The 25249-nt window shown below is 39.9% G+C and overlaps 1 protein-coding gene across 1 annotated transcript in view; it reads left to right on the top strand.

Annotated features, from left to right (window-relative positions):
- The first annotated feature begins 5000 nt into the window (after positions 1-5000).
- The window catches only part of SCN11A (sodium voltage-gated channel alpha subunit 11), a 108685-nt gene continuing 88436 nt past the window's right edge, over positions 5001-25249 (top strand). Inside the window, exons 1-5 of the mRNA XM_077994190.1 lie at positions 5001-5502; positions 8667-8785; positions 10104-10205; positions 21950-22078; positions 23379-23473. Of these exons, the coding sequence (XP_077850316.1) occupies positions 5236-5502; positions 8667-8785; positions 10104-10205; positions 21950-22078; positions 23379-23473 (712 nt within the window). The 5' untranslated portion in view covers positions 5001-5235. The remainder of the gene's footprint in view (positions 5503-8666; positions 8786-10103; positions 10206-21949; positions 22079-23378; positions 23474-25249) is intronic.

The following is a 25249-nucleotide window of genomic DNA, read 5'->3' as shown; positions in this document are numbered from 1 at the left end:
TGATGATTGTGAAAATTAAAAACTAATAGATAACCTGAATTATATAATAATTTTGTAGTTACTATTCTCCAAAAGCAAGAACTGTACTATATTTGGACCCGTAATAAAGGTAAAAGGATGGACTCTGGTGTTACTGACTGTCTGCTGCACATTCAATGTCAAGGTCAAATGAATGCTCTCATTTTTCCTATTATACTGAAGGATGGTCCTTACTAAGGTTCCTGTCAAAATGGCAGGGTATAAGGGCTCAAATCATTTAGTTGGCTTTATCTGTAAACTATGACTTTTGAAGTATGTCTTATTTTGATGGAATTTCTCATTGCCTTTCTTTTAACATGTGGAAAAATCATTTTCTTAAACATATTCTTTGTTACTTAAAATTTTCTTTATAGTTTAAAGATTTTTCCCAGGATTCTCTGACTTTTCTATGCAGTTGGAGCAATTGCTTGTTCTTCTTCTTCTTCCTCTTCTTCTTCTTTTTTTTTTGAGACAGTCTCCCTCTGTCACCCAGGCTGGAGTGCAATGGCACAATCTTGGCTCATGGAAACCTCCACCTCCAGGGTTCAAGTGATTCTGCTGCCTCAGCCTCCTGAGTAGCTGGGATTACAGGCACACACTACCACACCCGGCTAATTTTTGTATTTTTAGTAAAGATGGGGTTTCACCATGTTGGCCAGGCTGGTCTCGAACTCCTGACCTCTTGATCTGTCCTCCTCGGCCTCCCAAAGTGCTGGGATTACAGGCGTGAGCCACCATGCCTGGCCAAGATCCCCAACTTACAGCTTTTTTTTTTTTTTTTAAATTAACTTTAAGTTCTGGGATACATGTGCAGAACGTGCAGGTTTGTTACATAGGTATACATGTGCCATGGTGGTTGAGCAATTACTTCTTAAGCCTATTGATGTGTGGTTGACCGGAAATATTTTATTGCACTCTTGGATTAAGGACACAATGTCTTGGATTCCATGCATCCTGTTTTCTGAATTCTCTTTTCATTGTTTGAAAGCATATACTCAAGTAACTTTTTTTTTGTAAAGAGTCATTCAATATCCGAAAATTTTACCTTCAAATTTGTTAGCAGGACTTGGAAAATAATTGCACCTACCTAATTTAATTCTTTGATCAATTTTCTAGTAACGCAATCTATTTTCTGTACAGAAAACTTTCAGAATTAAGTATTTCTGTACAAATTTCACCGTAAAGATTTGAGTCATTTCAAATATTACCAATTACAGCTCATGATTTTCTATTAATTTATCTATTTTATCTATTTTGTGGATGCAGCCTTGATTTTCACAGTCTAATTTTCTTGAGTTTACTTATTAAAGAATACTTGATTCTTCCATTAATTTTTTTTTTTTAGTAAATAAGGAAATTTTACTGCATACTACATGTGATTTTGTCAGACTTAATTTGAGTTGATGATTTTTATTCAGTTTTCCTTTTCCCGGGTCAATTTTTGCAGTTTTCAATGTTACTTTCTTTTTTTTGAGACAGAGTCTCATTCTGTGGCCCAAACTCAAGGGCAGTAGCGTGATCTCAGTTCACTGCAACCCCTACCTCCTGGTTCAAGTGATTCTGGTGCCTCAGCCTCCGGAGTAGGTGGGATTACAGGCACACGCCACTACACCCAACTAATTTTTGCATTTTTAGTAGAGATGGGGTTTCACCATGTTGGCCAGGCTGGTCTCGAACTCCTGGTCTCAAGCAATCTGTCTGACTTGGCATCTCAGTGTTGGGATTACAGGTGTAAGCCATTGCACCTGGCCTCAATGTTACTTTTTTCTTTTTTTCTTTCCTTTTTTTTTTTTTTTTTTTTTGAGACACAGTCTGACTGGGTTACCCAGGCTAAAGTGCAGTGGCATGACCTTGGCTCGCTGCAACCTCCGCCTCCTGGATTCAACCGATTCTCTTGCTCAGCCTCCTGAGTGGCTAGAATTACAGGCACACGCCACCGTGCCCAGCCAATTTTGGTATTTTTAGTAGAAACAGGATTTCACCATGTTGGCCAGGCTGGTCTCAAACTCCTGACCTCAGGCGATCCACTCGCCTTGGCCTCCCAAAGTGCTAGGATTACAGGCATGAGCCACCACGCCTGGCTAATGTTACTTTTAAGATGTGGTTCTTCAGGTGTGTGTGTGTGTGTGTGTGTGTGTGTGTGTGTGTGTTTTATCATCTATAACAAATTTTAATGTGTGCACTTTCAGGGGCTGTCAGTTTTATTTTGTGTTATTTATTTTTAGCAAGTTTCTCTTTCTTAAGAACCCAGGCAAAATATCTTCCAGGGTCAAAATGGCAGGGCGATAGTGTCCGGTTGCTTCTTTAATCGCCACATTAGAATGGCAGCACCCGCCACTGGACTCCTTGCTGTAACTGAGCATAGGGTCCAGGTTTTGCCATCCAGGGTCTTTCACAGAGCATCTGTTTTATAGGATTGACTAGCATCCATATGGTGTTCACTGCAAAAGACTTATGCTCTGAATAAAATTTATTTCTTGAGCTCTAGAATCAAATGCAGCAGAGTCTCATTATATGCCCACTTCATTCATACAAATTCAATTATACATGTTCATGAGGAGGGAGGAATTTAAATAGTGTGGGAAATTCAATCATCCAGACCTATCAGTAATGAACTTGACTCTGGATGAGTGTGAGATAGAATGTGATGAATCTACAGTCCTACATTCAGTTTCAGCTGATATATGGCTCTCACAGTATTATCATTGCTTGCCCTAATCATGCTTGATCTAATCATACTTGATTACTATGATAAGTAATTATCATACTTGCCCTTCAAGTATATTAATCATAGTATACTTGACGGGTCGTACATTGCTTTTATCACGGCCCTGAAACACAATCCAACTACTTTGTTTGGGGCTAACCTGAAGAAAGAGTGCCTGGTTCTGGCCCTGGAAGAAAAGCTGGTTGTATTGAACTCATTTAAGTAGTGAGTTGGGATGCCTCTTTAGTATGCTGCCTTCCTGAGGGAGTTTCAAGAGAAATTTTGACTACTTTTCTTTGCTTTCACACTGTTTTCAGAGCCTGGCATGCGTGAACTGTGATTTCCCTATATTTGAGAGCCTTTTAGTTCTCTCCACTTGCAGGTGCCTCAGGCAGCTTCAGCTTCATGTGTTGTAAATCAAATTTATTCCCTCGCAGCACCCTCCTTTTCTTGCACTTTCTGTCTCAGTGTGTGACCATGCTGTCCTCCAAGCTGCCCAAGCCAGGAATCTTGGTAAGGACCATCCCTCAAGTCTCTCTTCCCATTAATCACGTGTCAAGGCTATTTATTAACTCTCAAATCCGTCCATGTCATTGGATCATCCCCTGTGGTTTGATTTGCTGCAACAGTTTCCAAGCTCACTTCTCTGATTTTAGCCTCCCCTTTATCCTCCCATCTCAGGCCTTTTCAATCCCCAACAGTTAGAGGGACTTTTTTTTTTAACTTGTATTTTAAGTTCAGGGGTACACATGCAGGTTTGTTACACAGGTAAACTTGTGTCACGGAGGTTTGTGGTAGATTATTTCATCACCCAGATATTAAGCCTAGTATCCATTACTTATTTTTCCTGATCCTTTCCTTCCACCCTCCACCTTCCCATAGGCCTCAGTGTGTGTTGTCCCCCTCTATGTGTCCATGAGTTCCTATCATTTAGCTCCCACTTATAAGTGAGAACATGTGGTATTTGGTTTTCTGTTCCTGAGTTAGTTTGCTAAGGGCCTTCCAGCTCCATCCATATCCCTGCAATTCCCAATAGAGTGGCTTTTCTTTTTCTTTCTTTCTTTCTTTTTTTTTTTTTAAAAAAAACCAAATCTGATAGCGTTTCTCCTCTATAATAATAATAATAGTAATGAAAAGCCAAATCTTCAGTAATTCCCCATTATCCTCAGGGGAAGTCCATGATCTTTATCAAAGATTATAGGCCTGCCCACTCTCTCCCTCTGCTGAGTAAAGCCCTATTAGCCGTTCCACTCCATGAAATCCCCATTCCTGGCAAACAGAACCAGTTGCTGGACATCATGTTCTTTCTCAGCTGAGGGTTCCTGTACACACTATTTGCTCTCCCTGCAGCATCCTAATGCCCCCTTTTTCTCTTGTCCTAAGTCTTACATCTCCTTCAGGTCTCAATTTAGACATTAAAGCTTTGGACAACAATCCCTGATTCCCTGATGAGATGCCTATCCTATGTTGAGATACCTGTCCTATGCATAGACATAACCCCGCTACTTCTCCCTGTAGTAGCATTTGTTCTATTTTAATTTCCTGTCTTTGTCTTTTCTACTACTCCAGGACAGTGTAACTGTTGGACTAGGGACTGTGTTTCTTCACCATTAGTGCCTGGCACCATGCCTACATAGACACAGGGCACATAATTGTTGAACGAACAAATTGGTGATATGTTGGGTTTCTTACTATAATTTCCTGGAGTGGGTGTAAGAGTCAGCCCTAGATTAGCATTCAGTAAATAAGAAAGAAAGAGGATGCCTGGCATGGGGAATATAGGCATTCAACCTGAACACTACTGCTTCTTTTCAGTGTTTAGCTTGAACCTTAGGGCTGTAGAGAAAGTCCTCAAAGGAGCGATTATCCTGTGGTAGAGTAACCCTATTAACAAACCCTTTCCACTTTCTTAGGGTCAGAGTCCTAGAAGTGAGAGGGCTGGCACGGGGTCGCAGTTCATGCCTACGTTTATGGCTCTTTTGTTCCCGTTTTATCACATTGTAAGAACTTTACTGACTGGATGTGAGAAAAGACCCATGCACTTACAGCTTTGCTTTTGCAGCCCATACCTATGGCCCAGTCAATCCCCTATTCCTTTTCCTCTTGTTTGGGCCATGGTGGCCACTTGCTGCTACTTGTAGGTCCCATTTCAGCAGTTCAGCCAGCTCAGCCTTATTGTCTTGCTTAATGTCTGGGTTTCAGTTTTAGAGACGGGGCTTCTTCTGCTCACTTGTTCCTGAACTCAACTTTCCATCTCTTGCCAGGTCCTCCAGGAATGATGCCCTGCTTTGGTTTTGTCTATGCCAAAAGTTTCTGCTATACCCACAGTGGTGGTCATCTCTTCTGATCTTCACAGCCAATCAGCTCGCAAGGCCCCTGACCTCAGCTCAGCTCTTGTAGATCCTTATGACATCATCCTTTAAGAGTGGAGTCCTAGGGCAGGCTGTTTTATTCCTGCCTCCTGAGGCCTTTCTGAGGATCTGTGGCTTATCTCTGTCCTGAGGGTGAAGATGGATGACAGATGCTACCCAGTAATCTTTCCAGATGAGCGGAATTTCCGCCCCTTCACTTCTGACTCTCTGGCTGCAATTGAGAAGCGGATTGCCATCCAAAAGGAGAAAGATAAGTCTAAAGACAAGACAGGAGAAGTACCCCATCTTCGGCCTCAGCTTGACCTAAAGGCCTCCAGGAAGTTGCCCAATCTCTATGGCGACATTCCTCGTGAGCTCATAGGAAAGCCCCTGGAAGACCTAGACCCATTCTACAGAAATCATAAGGTACTTCATGAGGAGGTGGGGGTGTTCTAACCATGTAGTTATAACTGGTGTTATGGGTTCTCCAAACACCACTCTTGGAGTTTACAGCAGGCAGGCTGTGCCTCTTCTTTGCTGTCATCCCCTGGCATTGCCTTGCTAGTCCTGAAAACCCTTTTCAGTCCTCATTTTTTCTCTGCAATGCATGTATTAGAGGAGATGATGAGGATGAGGGACTGCAGAAGGATAAAAGGAAAACAGAGAAAACACAAAATGAAGTCTGGAAAGAGGACTGGACTAGTAGTCCCAGAAGTTAAGTACAGGCCATTTCAAGTGATTGGCTTTATGACTCTGGGCAAGTCACTTTACAAATCTTCACTTTGAAAATCTGTGTAACAGAAATAATGCCTGATGTTCCTACCTTAAAGCATAGACATGCTGGGAAAGCACTTTATCACTGTAATGCATTACACTGATACAAAGGATTAATATCATGGTCCAGAAATGCTCATTTTAGTGACAAGATTGTACCTTAAAAACTCTTGGATAATAGGCTTTCTAGGCTATTAAATGAGACTGATAGGGTTCAAACCAACACTTGATGCATAGTAGGAGCTCAGTAAATGAAACTTAAGAAAATGATAACCAAGTGGGCACATGCAGATTGTGTGTAAACTCAATGCAAATATGTGAAAGCCTTGCTATTTTATCTGCCTGGATGCAGTTCTTGCAGGGAAAGTCTAGTAAAGGTTTCTTGAAGGGGCTCCTGAGTGAGGAAATGTAAACTTTTAGCTCCCACATGACTGTTTTAGAGCCTGAGGCTGTGAGCACACTTGTCCCTTTCAGGAAAGTCTCAGAAGATTTTGCCATCATCACTTCGCAGTGTGATCCAGCAGAGGTTGGAAACACCACCTTGCCATACTGAGGTTAGAGGCCTAGGAGGCTGGGAGCTTTGGGGAAGCCCAAGAAAATATGGGATGCTGAGAGCATCTTTGGCTGGCATCCATAAGAAACTGATCTTTCAAAGAAAGATTGCCTGATTTGCATGTCCTTCAATTGGGACAGACTTAGGGTCATCAGGCCAAATGAGGACCACATGTACAGAGGAAAGCAGAGTATAAGTAGGAAGGACAAGCAAGGGGAAAGAAGTGAAGGAGCAAAAACACTCCAATATTTCTCCTTTTTCTGATGCCCCAAGATTCCAGGGTCTTCTTGGAGGTGTAGCTGTTGGAGGTGAGTTAACTGTAGAGGTCTCCTTCTGCCTCAATGCTGGAGAAGAGACCCATGAGTCAGGCAGCAGTTTGGTGTGCAGCTGACAGTCCTGGGAGAACAGGACTATTCCAGCCTGAGTGGTAATTCTAGGACCACCACTTCTCAGCCTGGGTCCTCCCTTTAAATCAGAAGACATGATATCTGTTTAGAGCTCTGCACACCCATGATCTCACATGACCAGTGCCCTCAGCAGTCATGTGAGGTATGTGTGATCATGATTAGCACTCTGCCTCACAGATGAGGAAACCAGAGCCCAGCTGGGAAAGCGGCTTAAGCCAGGTCAAGCAGCCAGTGAGTGGTGGAGCTAGGATGCAAACCCAAGGGTGCTTTTTATCGTCACAGGCTACTTCTCTTTAGAAGCCCCATTTTGAAGAGCAACAGGGGAAAGAAGTAGAGAAATGTCAGCAAGCAGGCAGGAGGAGCTAGTACCTATCATTTTAATCATTAAAACCCTGGCACATAGAGTTAAATACACCATTAGTTAAAGTATTTAAAGCAGTAAGAAGAGGCATCAATAAAACGTCAAAATCAAAGGGCACAGGAGAGCCATATTGTACCACTTATTAATGTGGGGTAACTTACCTCAAAGAGAGGTTTGTTTCTGCCCTAAAATTGTCTGTCTGTTCAAAGGAAAGGCACAGAATTTCCAAAGCAGGTCTTGGGGTCCTGGCTCATATTTAAAAAAAAAAAAAACCCTGTGGCTCATTTCATTATTATGGGGGCAAAGAAAAATATCCTAGCACAGTTTTCTCTGCAGCCAGATGACCATCAGACCAGTCAATCCCAGCAACTCATTAAAGGAAGGTTGATGGTTGGCAGTGGCTAACGTTCTGGCACCTGAGCCAAGGTAGCACTCACAGTGCTGACATTGGGCCTGGGTGCCGAGGTCTGTTTTTCTTGCCTGAGAACATGCTGTATTACATGGCCAAGTAGTACTTTTTTGCAAATCTGAAAGGAGTCACGAGTTGGAGAGAAATGAATGACTTACTTTCTGAAGGCTTTTGTAACTGACAGCCATGGGGACAGATATGGGGACAGCTAGATAACAGTTAAATGGAAAGAGGGAGGTCTGGAGGTGGATGTTAGAAGCCTGTTAGTGACAGGTTGTTGTCCAGGGGCTGCTTCATTCCCAGTGCCCAGGGAGTCATGCTAGGAGAAAATGGGCAGAGGTTCAGTGTTCTTCAGTGGGACTCCATTGGACACCTTGGGGGGGCATAGTGTACCACTGGCAACTCTGTCCTGTTTGGCATCCCTGAGTCTTCCCAATAAAGGCCAGTAGAGCCCACAGTCATTACAGCAGACAACCAAAAATACCCACACACATTTCCAAATGCCTTCTGTAGGGGCAATGCCCACCTCTCCTGCTGGTTAAGGACCATGGGCAGATTTGCCCCTATGTACATAGAGGTAAAGAAAGAGCAAATCCAGGAAACTTGGTGACTTTTTTCTTGAAGATCATCAAGGTTAGAATTGACTGCTTATTTCACACAGTGCTTCTCAGGCCTGAGGTAGCAAACATGCACCCTTTAGGTCACTTACTATTCTAAGATTCTTTACAAAGTTTTCATTAATAATCAAAATAATTTAAAATAATCTGCTGAATCTAAATGTCCAAGCTCAATTTCTGTCTCTTCAAGTTCTCTCCTAGTCCCTTTCCCCATTGATACATACCATGGAGTACAATATTAAGGATTTTGTTTTCCCCAGTTATTACTCTATACTCCTAATTTTGGTATTTTCAAGTGCCACGTTTTCCATCTCTGATTCCTCTGGAGTATCCCATTGGATAAATATTCCACAACCCAACAGTTACATTATAATTTTCTCTGAATGAATTCATGATAAATATTGCTTTGTCACTGCATTTAATTCCTGTTGTGTATGTGTGTGTTTTCTTGTTTTGTTTTGTTTTGCAGACATTTATGGTGTTAAACAAAAAGAGGACAATCTACCGCTTCAGTGCCAAGCGTGCCTTGTTCATTTTTGGGCCTTTCAATTCAATCAGAAGTTTAGCCATTAGAGTCTCAGTCCATTCATATCCTTTCATTGCACCTTTTACTAAGTCCAGATTATTTGAAAAGCACACGTGCCCCACGATGTTCATGTTATTGAATGGAAGCAAATAACTAATTCTTTCTACAAATACTGGCTGAATGCCTACTGCTCAGGCAGGGACTGTGCTGGATGTGAGCAAGACGTCATCTCCTTCTCTGGGGTGCTATGACCTCAGAAGGGCATGGACTAAAAGGCAGGCAATTTCTTTAGTGAGATTGGTAGTGTGAAAGTTCAGTGTTCTTCAGTGGGACTCCATTGGACACCTTGGGAGGGGTGTAGCAGGGAGGGGCACTGCTCTGCTTTAGAGGCATCAAGGATGGCTTCTTAGAGGAAGGCACATCTAAGCTGACACGTAAAGAGTTCTAAGCTGGCAACCTGTGCACCATATTGAGTTGATAATGTGTTGTGTTGGACCTACACAGTACTTAAAACTTTAAAAAACACTTTGTAATGTGAATACTCCAGATTTCCAGCTTTTCTTGAAAGATGGAAACTGGCAAGGGTAGGTTCACATTTCTGTTAATACCTGGCAAAAATCGGTAGAGTAAGAAATTGCTGCCTCTTTGGAGGGGGCATGTAAGCTCTGTCTCATCACCTCTGCACCCCTCTTGTGGCTGAACACCAGCCCATTTTACCCATTTATATGCCTTTTCAGGCTCTTAAAACTTAGGGTTTGCAATGTCAGTCTTAAAGCGTAAAGGCAGGTAGGAATTATGAAGCATTTCTGATGTATGCAAGGGTTGGGGGAGACACTAGGAAGTTTTAGACAGGGGAATGAGAAAAAGATATGGGTTGATAGATTTAGTAAAATGTTGAGGAGAATGGCAATGAATAACTATTTGGGTTTGGTTCCCTAGAAGCAGAACCTGATGTGGGCATTCTTATTTAAGTGATTTAACAGAGGAGTGCTTTCTGGAGAAGGAGAAAGGGAAGCAGAACGGGGGGAAACAAAGAGCCAAGCAAGGATATGGTCTCAGCTGAGTCAGCTTCATCCTGATCCCACGAGGAACTCTGGAGCATGAATTGCACCACAGAATTGTCCCACTTTGAAGCAAGGGCCTGTGTCAGTCAGACATGTGGAAGGGGGTGCGTAGCTCTCCAAGTGAGAAGGCTGCCATTCAGCAGGGGACAATTCTCCACAGGAGGGGACAGTTGTGAGTTGTTCTCAGTCAATACTCACAGTCAGAAGATAGATGCACCTGCAGAAAAGGGGACCAGCAGGGGTACTCCCAGTCTTACCCAATACCTAATGGCTCATGCCATCCTACAACATATCTGCCTTAATGGATGCTGGCCACATTGTTCAGCATGTTCATAATCGGCACTGTTATCATCAACTGCGTGTTCATGGCTAGAGGGCCTGCTGAAAACAGCAACAGCAACGATACTGACATCGCAGAGTAAGTATTTTTCCTTCACTCACCTATCCTAAGTTTTTAAACAACTATACCTAAGACAGTTAATGATTACACTGGAGGGAAAGAAAAAGTCGCTGATAATTCTAACACACATGTTGGCAGAATCAGTTTTATTTTTGTCCTTTGTTTTTTTACAATTTGTAATAAACAGCACACATATGTTCACATTTTAAGTGGTTTTCTTTGTGTTTACATAAGTTTTATAGGTGTCCATTTTGATGGTTATATAATATTTCATAGGTGAATAAACCATAATGTACTCAACCACTCTAGCATTTTAGTAGATTATAACATTGTCATAAAAATTTTTGAAGGGGAACATCACACACCGGGGCCTATCATGGGGAGGGCGGAGGGGGGAGGGATTGCATTGGGAGTTATACCTGATGTAAATGACGAGTTGATGGGTGCTGACGAGTTGATGGGTGCAGCACAGCAACATGGCACAAGTATACATATGTAACAAACCTGCACGTTATGCACATGTACCCTAGAACTTAAAGTATAATAATAAAAAATAATTAAAAAAAAAAAAAGAATAGCAGGTCCTAAAGATGAATTGTAGCTCAGCACTCTTATCAGGATCAATAAATAGAGACTTTCAAGATAATTCAATACAGTGAGTTGCTGTTGAAATAAAAAAAAAATTTTTTTTTGCATAAAGCTACATTTATGTATTTATTTATTCTTTGTTTTTGTTTGTAAAAAATTTTTATGCCAATTCACTCTGCCAAAAATAAAGCTATTCTTTTTTAATTTTAATTTTTTAAAAAATTTTTTGAGACAGGGTTTCGCTGTTGTTGCCCAGGCTGGAGTGCAATGGTGCTATCTCAGCTCACTGCAACATCTGCCTCCCAGGTTCAAGCGATTCTCCGACCTCACCCTCCCAAGTAGCTGGGATTACAGGCGCCTGCCTCCACACCCAGCTAATTCTTTTGTATTTTTAGTAGAGACAGGATTTCACCATATTGGCCAGGCTGGCCTCAAACTCCTACCTCAGGTGATCTGCTCACCTCAACCTTGCAAAGTGTTGGGATTACAGATGTGAGCCACTGCACCCAACCCTATTCTTAAATTATTATTTTCTTGAGATATTCTCTTAGAAATGGATTTTCTAGATAAAAAGGTACATTTTAATGCTTTTAATAATATATATAGACAAAATATTTTCCAAAAAGTTTGTATCAATTTTCTCTGCCATCAGCAGTGTATTTTAATAACCAATTATATATCACATTCTTGCTAGCATTAAATTTTTTCCTCTCTAATTTATGGAGTTAAAATATTTGCATTTCTTTAATTTCCAGATGAGTTAGACTTAAGAAAATTTTAATTGACACATAATAATTGTACACATTTATAGGGTACATGTGATATTTTGATACGTGCATACACTGTGTAATGATCGCTCACAGGGTAATTGGGATATCAATCCCAATTGGACATTAATTATTTCCTTGTATTGGAAACATTTCAAATCTTCTGTTCTAGCTATTTTGATATATGCAATAAATTATTGTTAACTAAATAGTCACCCTACTGTCCTATTGAGTACTAGAATTTATTCCTTTTATCTGTTTTTTGTACTCATTAATCAACTTCTTTTCATTACCCACCTCTTGCCCAATCTTTCCCCATCTCTGGTAACCACCATTCCACTCTCTACCTCCATGTGATCCACTTTTTCAGTTCCCATATGTGAATGACAATATGAAATATTTGATTTAGACTCTTTTGATGTTTTCGTTTCTGAATTGTGTTTCCATCTTTGTTTCTGTATCATTTTTATTTTCTAATCAGTTTGAATGAGTTCTCTGTATAACTGAAATGTTAATTTTTTTATCATTTGTATTGGCTTTTCAGACATGTAAATTAGTTTTTTAACTTAGAAGTTCTATATTTGTATAAATATTTTCTTATCAAAATTCCAGTTTTTCTAGTTTAACATATTTGCTGCTTTAATCTTTCAGGAACATATTGAATGCAAATTGAATAAATGAGACCATTTTTTCTAACTCCTATTTAATTATGCAATATAAACCACTGCAATCAATATATAGAACATTTCAATTACCCCCCAAAATGTCTCATGCCTCTTTGCAGTTTATCCCCAACCCCCACTCCCAACCCCAGGCAAACATTGATCTCATTTCTGTCATTCGAGACTTGTTTTGCCTTTTTAAAGAATTTCACATACTTTTCATATGGTATGTATGATACCATATTTTTGTATCTGGTTTCTTTCATTTAGCATAATGCTTTGAGATGCATCCATGTTGTTGTGTATATTTCTACATTTTTTCTTGTTTTTGTTGCTGAGTTGGATTCCATTGAATGGGTATACCACATTTTGTTTTCCCATTTATCTATTGCTGCACATTTGTGCTGTTGTCAGTTTAGGGCTATTATGAATAAAGTTGCTGCGAACATTTCTGTATAAAAATCTTTTGTGGATATATTTTTGCGTTTCTCTGGGATAAATACCTAGGTGTGTAATTGCTGGGCCCTGTGGTAAGTATATATGTAACTTTCTAAGAAACTGCTAAACCTTTTTCAAATTGACAGCATAATTTTACATTCATACCAGCAATATATGAAAGTCTCAAAGTCTTTATTAATTTTTTCACTCAATTTGCTTTGATTTTAATTTGCTGTTCTATTTCTAGCTTCTTAAGTTGGAAGTTTAAATAGTTGGTTTTAGATTTTTCTTCTTATACAATTGTATAAAGCTATACATTTCTGTCCAAGAACTGCTTTAGCTGCATTCCACAGATGTCAATACACTGTGTTTTCATTACCTTTTGGTTCAAAATATTCCCTACATTTTCTCATGATTTATTCTTTGTCCCATATGTCATTTAGAAGTGTGTTTTTTAATATTTCCAAATATTTTATGCTTTTCTAGTTATTTTCTGGTTGTCTGATTATTATCTAACTTCAGTTCAGTTATGGTCAGAGAATATACTCTGTAAAATTTCAATCTTTTGAAATAAAGAGAAACATCTTTTATAGTCTGTCTTGGGAAATGTTTCACATGCACTTGGAAAGAATGTGGATTCTGCCACATTCTTAAATACTCCTTAAAACGTCAGTTAAGTTAAGGTGGTTGATAGTGTCATTTAGATCTTTTGTACCTGTACTGAGTTTTACCTAGCATTTTTGTGACTTACTGAAAGAGAGGCTTGAAATCTCTATCTATTATTGTGGATTTGTCTATTCTTTCTCTCTTTTTGTCAAATTTGGCTTTGTGTATTTTGAAGCACTATTATCAGGTACATACATATTTATGATTATTATTATCCTCTGGATGTATTCATTCTTTTATTATTATGGAATGTCTTATTTGTCTCTAGTAATACTCATTTAAATATTTGTTTTGTCTAATATTAATATAGCTACTCCAGCTTTCTTATGCTCTTTGTTTGCATGGTATATCTTTTTCCATCCTTTTACTCTCAACCTTTTTGTGTCTTTGTATTTGTAGCATATATCTTGTAAACAACATATAGTTGGTTTTTGCTTTTTATGCAGTCTATCAATCCAGTTGCAGACTCTTGATGGACTAAAGTTCATTTACATTTAATATAGTTATATAATTGAATTTTGCTCTGCTATTTTTCTATTGGTTTTCTATTTATCTCATCTTTTTTTTTGTCATTGTTGTTATTCCTTTGCTACTCCATTATTTCCCCATTCCTGTTTCCTTTTGTGTTAATCAAGTATATTTAGTATTTCATTTTAATCCTCTATTGGCCTTTTAGCTTTACTTACTTGCATTTTTTAGTGGTTTCTTCAGAGATTAAATTAGGCATTTTTAAATGGGCAAAATAGAGTTAATGTTGAATTCCTTCAAGTAAAACAGAAACCATGCCACAGTTCAGTCCTGTTTGTTTTTTGTCATATATTTATATTAATGTACACAATAAACCCAACAATACGGTTTATCATTTTTGCTTTAAATGGGCACATGCCTTTTAAAGACATTTTTTTTTTCCTGTAGATCCAAGTTATCTTTTGGTATTATTTCTTTTTAGCCTGAACAACTTCCTTTAATATTTCTTGTGGTTCAGTTCTGTTGGCAACACATTCTCAGTTTATATTGATCTGAAAATGTCCTTATTTCATACTCATTTTTGAAGTAGAGTTTCATTGTATATAGATTTAGTGCTTGACAATTTGTTTTTCTAGCACTTTAAGTATGTCCTTTCCATGTTTTCTGCCCCTGTTGCTTAGCTCTCTCTTGCTTGCTTCCAGGATTTACTCCCTAAATTTCCAGCTGCTCTGCCAGCTCTGAACTCCACCCTCAGCCACCTTAAATCTTCAAGACTGCAGCTGTTTGCTAGTGTTGGGGTGGGAGTGGGGAAGTTGGAAAACACTCTCAGACCAAAACGTTAAACATTTTTATAATTCTTATGCATTGCAGGTACCTTCTTTTAAGAGGAACATCTGCCCCAGTTTCTGCCTCCTTTTGTTCATCTTGCAGGTCCTTCAAATAGTTGTCCTTATATATATATATTTCCAGTTTAATACTCATTATCTGTGGGAGGGTTTGCCCAACCACTTCATGTCTTCATCACAATTGAAGCAGGCATTAATGGTCTCTTAATTTTGCTTATTATTTTTTTCTTTTCCTGTATTAAATTTAACAAACTTTCCTCTATGCCTGTGGATTTTGATTTATAGTTAGAAATACTTTCTCTAGCCTTAAGTTATAAAAGGATTCTCTCATATTTTCTTATAGTGCTTTTATAGTTTCCTTTTTTAAAAATTTAAATCCTTGAATAATTTGGAATTCATTCAAGGGTAGAGTGTCATAAATAGATCTGACTTCATATTTCCATCCCAGATGTCTATCCATTTGTCCCAACACCATTTGTTAAATAGTCCACATCCTATCCTCTAATGTGAAATGTTACTTAGGTATTCAGATCTATTTCTGGACTTTCTTTTCTCTTCCATTGGTCTTCATTTTCATATGCCAGAACCACACTTTTTAACTATCAAGATTGTCTAATATTGTAATGTTCAGGAGTGCTAGAGGTTCCTTTTGAGAATTTTTATGGTTCTTGTTGGTTTATTTTTTCATGTAAATTTTATAGTCAACTTGGCTGGTTTTACTGACATGATGAAAGGATTTATAAATGAACCTGGAGGAAATTGACATCTTTATGAGGTTGGAATTCATTGAGAACATGACATATTTTTCATTTGTTAAAATCTTCTTTTGTGTTCCTCTAATTGCTTTAAAACTTTCTTCATACAGATCTTCCACAATTCTTGCTAAATTTGTGAATTTTACTGTTTTTTGTTGCCATTATGAATGTGGTCTTTTCTTTCATTATACCTTGTAACTAGTTGCCTTGTTATATAAAACTATATGTATATATATGTATGTACATCAGTATTATATTTTATATATATATACAATTTTGTGTTATCTTTGATAAAATTTGTTGTCAGCATTTGTTTACTCTCTTGATGACTCGTATGGCTCCCCATCTTTCCCATGTATTGAAATTTTTTTTGTTTGTTTGTTTTGAGATGGAGTTTTGCTCTTGTCACCCAGGCTGGAGTGCAATGGTGCGATCTCGGCTCACCGCAACCTTCTCCTCCCGGGTTCAAGCAATTCTCCTGACTCAGCCTCCGGAGTAGCTGGGATTACAGACATGCACTGCCATGTCTGGCTAATTTTTGTATTTTTAGTAGAGACGGGGTTTTGCCATGTTGCCCAGGTCTTGAACTCCAGGACTCAGGTGATCCGCCTGCCTCAGCCTCCCAAAGTGCTGCGATTACAGGTGTGAGCCACGGCACCTGGCCTTAAATTCTATTTTAAAATATAATATTTTTGGCCGGGCACCGTGGCTCACCATCTATAATCCCAGCGCTTTGGGAGGCCGAGGCAGGCAGATAACCTGAGGTTGGGAGTTCGAGACCAGCCTGACCAACATGGAGAAACCCTATCTCTACTAAAAATACAAAACTAGCCGGCCGTGGTGGCACATGCCTGTAATCCCAGCTACTCGGGAGGCTGAGGCAGGAGAATCACTTGAACCCGGGAGGCAGAGGTTGCGGAGAGCTGAATTTGTGCCATTGAGCTCCAGCCTGGGCAACAAGAGTGAAACTCCATCTCAAAAAATATATATATATATGTGTGTGTGTGTGTGTGTGTGTATAATATTTTTCCCTCTACCTTCTTTTATTTTCTTCCTTATACATTCAATAGGACATAACGTATTCTAAAATATGAATTTGAATGTTTAGTACATGTATTTTCCTTCTTGTTGTAAATAATAAAAATGTTTATGGGACAATGCTTGGGGTACAGGTTTGTCTCTGTCTTATAGGTTTTAATATGTGGCATTTCAATTTTTAATATCTTCTAAATGTCTTTTGTATTCTTATTTTCTCTTCCTCTTTGGTTCAGTTTCTTGCAGATTCTTCTTTAAGGATGTTTGTAGTAACATTTGTGGTATCTGACTTGGCAAGTTGCAAGTATTGTACTACATCTCTCACATTAGTTAATGTTTGGTTCAGTTTCTTGTAGATTCTTCTTTAAGGATGTTTGTAGTAACATTTGTGGTATCTGACTTGGCAAGTTGCAAGTATTGTACTACATCTCCCACATTAGTTACGCTTGAGCTGTACATTTCCTTTCAGATCCTCTAGTAATTCAAAGAGACTCACTCAGGTTCAGGCAAATATAAGAAGCTTCTTGTGAATGGAATGGCTTAGCTAATATTTCTAAAATGACTGGAGCAATGACTTACTGTTTCTAAGGCTTGAGGGACTTGGGCACACAGGCAAAAAATCACTCCTGCTAGAGGTATGACGGTGAAAGCTGACTAGCAGCTGTTTGTGCCTCTGGTGGGGAGTAGGACTGGGGACTTCCAGACCTTGCAGGCACTTATTAGGGAATACAACATCATCAGGAAAGGGGCTACGTGAGCAAGGTTGGATGCTCCAGGGAAAGATGGACTAATGACCCTGAGAGGCTTTCCTCCCAGAATCTGGGTGATGCTCATTCTCGTCATGCTTCTTTAGAACATGTTTTTATTTTCACATGTTTTCACAGATTTTAAACGGGAATTTGGGAAGGCAGTCTCCAGTCACTTCCACCCTACTTTTTTTCCTGGAAGTGTTCTCTAAATCATATTCACATCTATTCTCATTTACTTGGCTCTAGTGGTTTCTGGGACACTGGTTAGAGGTCAGACTTTGAAAACTGCCCTTTCTTTGACTTTAAGTTCTGATTTGGTCTATTTGTCTCTGGAGAACTCTTCTCTCTCCTAGGTGGTGTCTTTGTAGGGACCATCTGTCTCTGTTGCTGGGTGGAACCTGGAACCTGGTTAAGTCTGGCCGGCGGAGGGTCTATGCCTTGAGGAGGGCACAGGTAGCACCAGGAATAGATGCCATCCTGGCAGTGTCCCTGGGAAATGTGGTCTCCCCTTTGGAGATTTGGCTGTTGCATGAGGTGCTAACTTGAGTGCAGGTGCTGCTACTCGTTACTTACTGCAGCTTCCCTAGAAGCCTTTGTGATCAGGAGGGTAGGACCTATGGAGGAGACAGATCAGGAGAGTGCATTGTTTCCACAGCAGCAGTTTGCCCTGCCTAGCCTTTGTGGTGAGATGCAAGGAGACTTCTTTCTCTATTGGGGAAGGTAATTTGCTCTGAGGCCATTTTCACTATTAAAATACCCATAAGGCAGGGAGGAAAACCCCTTTTTAGGCCATAGAGAAGCAGAGAGGAAGGAAGCAAGGGTGGGGAAAGCTGCTGCTCTCCCCTGGCAGTTCTGAACAGTGGATACATGAATGTGGGGTGGAAGGAGGCTGTTAAAAATGTCTTCATACAAAGAGGCATGTAATTTCCTCCTGGTGGGCATGGCTTTATTCCGTATCAGATGTCATTTTGATCTGCCTGTCCCATCATTGGTCAGGCTTCCTCTGGAAAAGAGAGAATGATGGAAGTAAGAGGTGGGAGGCTAGAATGTCAGGCCGAAATAGCAGCGATGGTCTGCTGTCTCATTTGCTTGAGATCTGTATGAAGACTTGAAAAATCCCACAAATATGCAATTACAGATTTTTAGAAAAGCACCTATAACTTTATAATTTAAAGTTGATATTAAAATATATTGCCTTTTTAAACTCTTTTAATGCCTGTTTACATGAGGACATTTTTAACAGCCTCCTGCAACCCTACATTCACACACACATAGTTTAGGACAGACATTATTTAATCTGATATGCTCATTTGTCACACAAAAGGTGAGCAGCTCAGAAAAAGCCTGAAGCAAGGAGGAGCTCTTGCCTGTAGCAGCCTCATGACCATTTCTGCTCTTGGACTTGGCTACTTTGAGGTTTTTCAAGTCCTCAAGGCCTTTGTTCTTTAGTTTTCAGGGCTACTACGGCTGGATAGTTTACCAGAAAAGATCCACTTCTTCTACTTTTAACGGTCAAGTTGTTTAACTGAATTGCTTGTTTCTGTCCCAAGTGAGCGTGTCTATGTGTTTGCGCTTGCAGACCCAGTATTTTTGCAGCTTGGGATTATAACAAAAGATACAAGTTTTTTTTTTTTTGAGGCAGAAGAGAAAAAGGTAAATAAATTAGAGAATTGTCTTAGCCAATTTTATGTTGTGATAACAGAATACCACAGACTGGATAATTTGTAAAGAATACAGATGTATTTCTTACAGTTCTGGAGGCTGGGAAGTCCAAGATCAAAGGGTCTGCATCTGGTGAGGGTCTTCTTGCTGCATCATCCCATGGCAGAAGGCAGAAGGGCAAAAATGTGCACATGAGAGAGCAAGGGCAAAGAGGCCTGAACTCACCTTTTATCAGGAAAACATTCCTGAGATATTGGCATTAATACCTCACAAAGGCAGTATCTTCATGGCTTAATTACCTCCTAAGGGTCCCCCCTCTTAATACCATGATAATGCCAGTTAAATTTCAACATGACTTTTGGAGGGAACATTCAAACCATAGCAAGGATAGCATATGATGGAAGATTCAGGGAAGAAAAAGGAAGGGCCAGTTTTTATTAAAATTGTGATAAAATACATATCACATAAAAGATACCATCTTAACTATTTTAAGTTCAGTGGAATTAAGTATACTCACAGTGTTACACAACATTATCATTATTCATCTCCAGAACACTTTTCATCTTGCAAAACCGAAACTCTATATCCATGAAATACCAACTCCCCATTTCAGTCTTCCCCTCAGCCCCTGCCTCATAAAAGTGGATCACACAGTATTTGTCTTTTTATGACTGAATTGTTTCACCTTGCATAATGACTTCAAGGTTTATACATGTTGTAGAATGTGACAAAATTTTCTTCCTTTTTAAAGCTGATTAATATTCCATCACATGTAAATACCACATTTTACTCTGAACTGACAGGTTGTTTGACTGAATTACTTGTTTCAGTCCCAAACGTGTGTGTGTGTGTGTGTGTGTGTGTGTGTGTGTGCGTGTGTGTGTACAGACCCAGTATTTTTGACAGCATAGGAATATAAAAAAAGATATAAACTATTTTTTTTTAGAGATTGTCTACTTATCTGGCAAATGGCATTTGGGTTGCTTCCACCTCTTGGCTGTTGTGAATAGTGCTGCTATGAACATGGGTAGGCAAATATGTCCTTGAGAACCTGCTTTCAATTCTTTTATACATATACCTAGAAGTGGCTTTGTTGGATCATATGGCAGGTCTATTGTTAATTTTTGAGGAGTCTTCATACTGTTTTCCATAGGGATTGCACCATTTTACAATCTCATCAACAGTGCACAAGTGTTCCAATTTCTCCACATCTTCATCAACATTTGTTATTTTAGGTTTTTTTAAAAAATAGTAGCCATCCTAATGGGTGTGAGGTCATCTCTTTGTGGTTTTGATTTGCATTTTTCTAATGATAAGTGATGTTGAGCATCTTTTCATAGCTCATTGGCCATTTATATTTCATCTTTGGAGAAATATCTACTCAAATCCTTTGGTCATTTTTTAATTAGGTCATTTAATTTTTTATTATTGAGTTGTAGGAGTTCTATTTTATTTCATTTTATTTTATTGTAAGTTCTGGGATACATGCACAGAACATGCAGGTTTGTTACATAGCTGTATGTGTGCCATGGTGGTTTGCTGCTCCATCAACCCATTATCTAGGTTTTAAGCCCCACATGCATTAGGTATTTGTCCTAATCCTCCCACTCCCCTTGCCCCCCACCCCACAACAGGCCCCAGTGTGTGTTGTTCCCCTCCCTGTGTCCATGTGTTCTTACTGTTCAACTCGCACTTACGAGTGAGTGAGAACATGCAGTGTTTGGTTTTCTGTTGTAGGAGTTACTTACATATTCTGGATGTTAACCCCGTGTTAGATATATGACTTCCAAATTTTTCTTCTATGAGTTTTATGTTTTTCAGATCTTACATTTAGGACTTTAATCCATATTGAGTTAATTTTTTATATAGTGTAAGTAAAGATTCTAACTTCATTTTTTCAAGTGGAGATTTAGTTTTCCCATTACCATTTGTTGAAAAGACTGTCCTTTTCCAAGGACATTGCCAAGACTATTCCATAGTCTTGTCACCCTTGTGGAAAATAATTTGGCCATATATGCAAAAGTTTACTTCTGGGCTCTCTATTCTATTCCATTGGTCTATATGTGTCTTTATGCTAGTACCACCTTGATATGCTTTGTCTGTGTCCCACCCAAATCTCATCTTGAATTGTAGTTCCCACAATCCCAACATGTGGTGGGAGGGCCCTGGTGGGAGATAATTGAGTCATGGAGATGGTTTCCCCCATGCTGTTCTGGTAATAGTAAGTTCTCATGAGATCTGATGGTTTCATTAGGGGCTTTCCCCTTCGCTTCACTCTCATTCTTCTCCTTCCTGCTGCCATATGAAGAAGGACATGTTTGCTTCCCCTTCTACCATAATGGTAATTTTTCTGAGGCCTTCTCCAGCCATGCTGAACTGAACTGTGAATCAATTAAATCTATTTCCATGATAAATTACCAGTCTCAGGTATGTCTTTGTTAGCAGTGTGAGAATGGACTGATACACACCTATTTTGATTACTGTAGCTTTGTAATAAATGTCAATATCAGGAAGTATGAGACCTCACAATTTGTTTTTTTTTTTTTTAAGATTGTTTTGGCTATTTGGGGTCACTTGAAATTCCATCTGAATTTTAGAATGGATTTATATATTTTTGTAAAAAATGTCATTGGGAGTGTGATAAGGATTGCACTGAATCTGTAGATCACCCTGGGTAGTACGACATCTTAATAATATTAAACCTTTCAATCCCTGAACACAGGTATGAAAAAATTCAGCTATTTGCTTGTCATTTACTCTCTTCATTGTCCTGTTACCATTGTCTCCTTCTGTACATCAGAGTGACAGCTCTAGAATGGTGGTGACAAACTACAACCTCCAGTACTTGGGCCTCATGTTACCTGAAACTATTCTCAAGAATATGGACATAAAGCTGGGTCTTGAAATGTAGTTTCACAATTTATCTCTAGGCCTGTTTCTCTGAAACTCTAAATACCAGAACTTGCTTAAAAAGCTTGCGTTTTTGAACTCTGGTTTGCTGAAGACCAGAATGTTAAATGTCACATTGAAATGGAAAAAAAAAATCAAGGCCAGTAAGATAGAAGGGCTCTTTACTTTTCATATTGTTCATCATGTTTCTTCCTGTTGTAAATGGTTTGCTTTTTAGGTGTGTCTTCACTGGGATTTATATTTTTGAAGCTTTGATTAAAATATTGGCAAGAGGTTTCATTCTGGATGAGTTTTCTTTCCTTCGAGATCCATGGAACTGGCTGGACTCCATTGTCATTGGAATAGCGTAAGAATGTTAAAGATGTTTTTGAAGAGACTTGGGTGGGAAAGAAGCCCCTTTGCTTCCATCAGAGCTCTGTGTGGATTCATTTGAGTGGCTGAGTATGCCCTAGTAATGCCTAGAGCTCTGAGTGCTGTGTTGGTTGGCCCTGAACAGCACATGCAGCCAATTGACCAGATGCCTCCACACACAAACCCATTTCTAGGTCAACACTCAAGTTCTTGTTCCTTCAGCCATTTACTCACCAAAACTGGCCTGTTATGGGCCAGGCTTTATGCAAGATACAGAGTGTGCCAATGAAATACAAAAAAAAAAAAAAAAAAAGACATGTTTTTCTATCTTATGAAGCTCACAGTCCAGAGGGGAAGAGTGACAATTAATGACCCTTAAAATATAGTATGATGAGTACCAGGATAGGGGCTGTACATGTATTAAGCTGTCAGAGGATATAGGAAGAACAAAGCAAAGCAGTCTAAAAAATCTTTGACTACTACAAGGTTCCAAAGAGCTTTACTCCTGTTTACTTCTAGAAGTTCTGTAGTTTTGGCTTTTATGTTTCAGTCCATGGTCCATTTTGAGTTAATTATTATGTATGGTATAAGGTGTAAGGTGAAGGTTGAGGCTCTTCCTGCAGGAAAGACACTGATTTGGAATCTGAATGATGAAATGGAGTAAGCAAAAGAAAAAACGAGAAATGCAATGACACATTGCCAGCACAACAATAGTAAACCTAGCATCATTTAATCTGTACCAGGCATTATGTTAAGCACTTTGCATATTTTTTCCTATTTAATATTCACAAAAGCACTTGGAGGTAGGTGCTAGTAATTTCAGTTTGATATTTGAAGTTCAAAGGTTGTGTGCTCTTAGTTATTGAAAGGTGGTGAAGCACAGTGGTTTAGAGTGTGACTCTGGAGCTACACTGCCTGGCTGCACATTCAGGCTTGACCATGTAGTGGCTGGAGACTTTAGTGAAGTGCCTTGGGGCATGGAACTTGTCAGCCACTCAGTAAATATTTGAGAGGACTTCTATTATTCATTAGCCACAACTACATGGACTATTTCAAGGAGTCTTCATCTGTGTCCACATATGAAGGTAAACTGAGAACAGCCTCCTCTGCAGTTCATATCAAGAACAGTGGTATGCCAGATCCTAAGATAAAGGTGAGGCTGGAAAGGTGAGGCTGTCGATTTCACCTCGGAAGTTACAAGCCCCAGGCTGAGCTTACTTGTGGCTTTTGTGGAGATGTGCAGTGCAGCTGCAGGACTGAGCAAGCCCATGCTTTCCTTGTGCTTTCTCTTGTAGGATTGTGTCATGTATTCCAGGAATCACCATCAAACTGTTGTCCCTGCGTACCTTCCGTGTGTTCAGAGCTTTAAAAGCAATTTCAGTAGTTTCACGTAAGTCACTCTCACTTTCCACACTGGCTCCTATCTAGAAAGAATGTTAATTTGTATTTAAATTTTTTCAAAATGTCATCATGTAAACCAAAAACAAACAAACCCTGCTTTACAAATTTATCTGATGGCCCAACTGATAATTATTGAGCACCTAATATGTCCAGGCACTGTGCTAACTGCCTGAGATCTAGTAGTAAGCAAATGGATACAGACTCATGGAGTTTTACCTTCTAGGGTAGGGGGTGGGGACACAGACACGAAACAACAACTATAATAAATAAGTACATTATGTAGCATGTGAGCAAGTGCTATGTGCCAGGGAAAATATAAAGAAAAAGTAGACACCATAGAGGCTATGGGAAGTCACAGGGTATAGGGGAAGCAGGTTGCAGTTTTAAACAGAGTGATCAGGATAGTTGTCATTGAGGTGAGACGTGGCAGAGATTTGAAGATGGCAAGGGAGTGACACAAGCAGATATATGGGAAAGAGTATTCGGAGCAGGGGAAACAGCCAGCACAGAGGTTGAGTAGGAAGGATGAAGATGGGACTGGAGGGGAGACAGTGAGGGGCCAGGTAGAGGTGAGATCATAGAAGTGAAGGGGGGCCGGATGCAGTCACTCACGCCAGTAATCCTAGCACTTTGGGAGGCCAAGGCGGAGAGATAACTTGAGGCCAGGAGTTTGAGACCAGCCTGGCCAATATGGTAAAGCCTTCTCTCTACAAAAATACAAAAATTAAGGCCAGGCGCAGTGGCTCACGCCTGTAATCCCAACACTTTGGAAGGCTGAGGCAGGTGGATCACCTGAGGTTGGGAGTTTGGTACCAGCCTGATCAACATGGATAAACCCCATCTCTACTAAAAATACAAAAGTAACCAGGTGTAGTGGTGCATGCCTGTAATCCCAGCTACTTAGGAGGCTGAGGCGGGAGAATCACTTGAACCTGGGAGAGGGAGGTTGCGGTGAGCCTAGATTGCCCCATTGCACTCTGGCCTGGGGAACAAGAGCAAGACTCCGTCTCAGAAAAAAAAAAAAAAAATTAGTCAGGTGTGGTGGTGGGTACATTTAATCCCAGCTACTCGAGAGGCTGAGGCAGGAGAATTGCTTGAACCTGGGACGAAGAGGCTGCAGTGAGCTGAGATTGTGCCATTGCACTGCAGCCTAAGGTAAAAAAAAAAAAAAAAAAAAAAAAAAAAAGAACAAGAAGAAGAACTGAAGGGGAGTTTTGTAGGCACAGGGAGGATCTAGGCTTCACTCTGAAGAAATGAGAGCTGTGGTGTGGAGAATGGAATGTAGGGGAGAAGATGGGAGAAGCAGGAAGACCTCCTACTACAGGAAGCATGGTGGACTAAAGATCCCGGCTTCCACCTCTCTGGATTCCCTACTGCATCCATCCACATGCCAAGATCATGCCTGCCCTGCACAGTGTGTGTGGGTTCTAGTGCTGGCCTATTCCTGAAGTATATGGGATTCTTCTAATAGGAAACTTTGGCTCAGGGACTCTCCAGTGACCTGGCTGAGACTCCGACAGCTGAACTGCAGTCTGAGGTTCTTCCTATCCAGTCCTCCTCCCTTGTCTCTCTCTCGGACGTCAAACCTGAGCTGCAGTCTGAAGTCTCTCCCTGCCACTCCTGCTCCCCGCACTCATCTTTCACAGGCATCCTCCCAACCCCCACAAATCTCTTGCACATCTGATCTCAGAATATCTGCTCCTCAAAACCCAAACTGACACAAGAGACCGTAATCGAAGCAAGGGATGGCGGTGCTCTCTGATCA

Source organism: Macaca mulatta, chromosome 2 (assembly GCF_049350105.2).
Source record: "Macaca mulatta isolate MMU2019108-1 chromosome 2, T2T-MMU8v2.0, whole genome shotgun sequence".
NCBI classification, from domain to species: Eukaryota; Metazoa; Chordata; class Mammalia; order Primates; family Cercopithecidae; genus Macaca; species Macaca mulatta.
The sequence above is the reverse complement of the archived record's forward strand: the minus strand, read 5'-3'. Positions and strand labels throughout refer to the sequence as shown.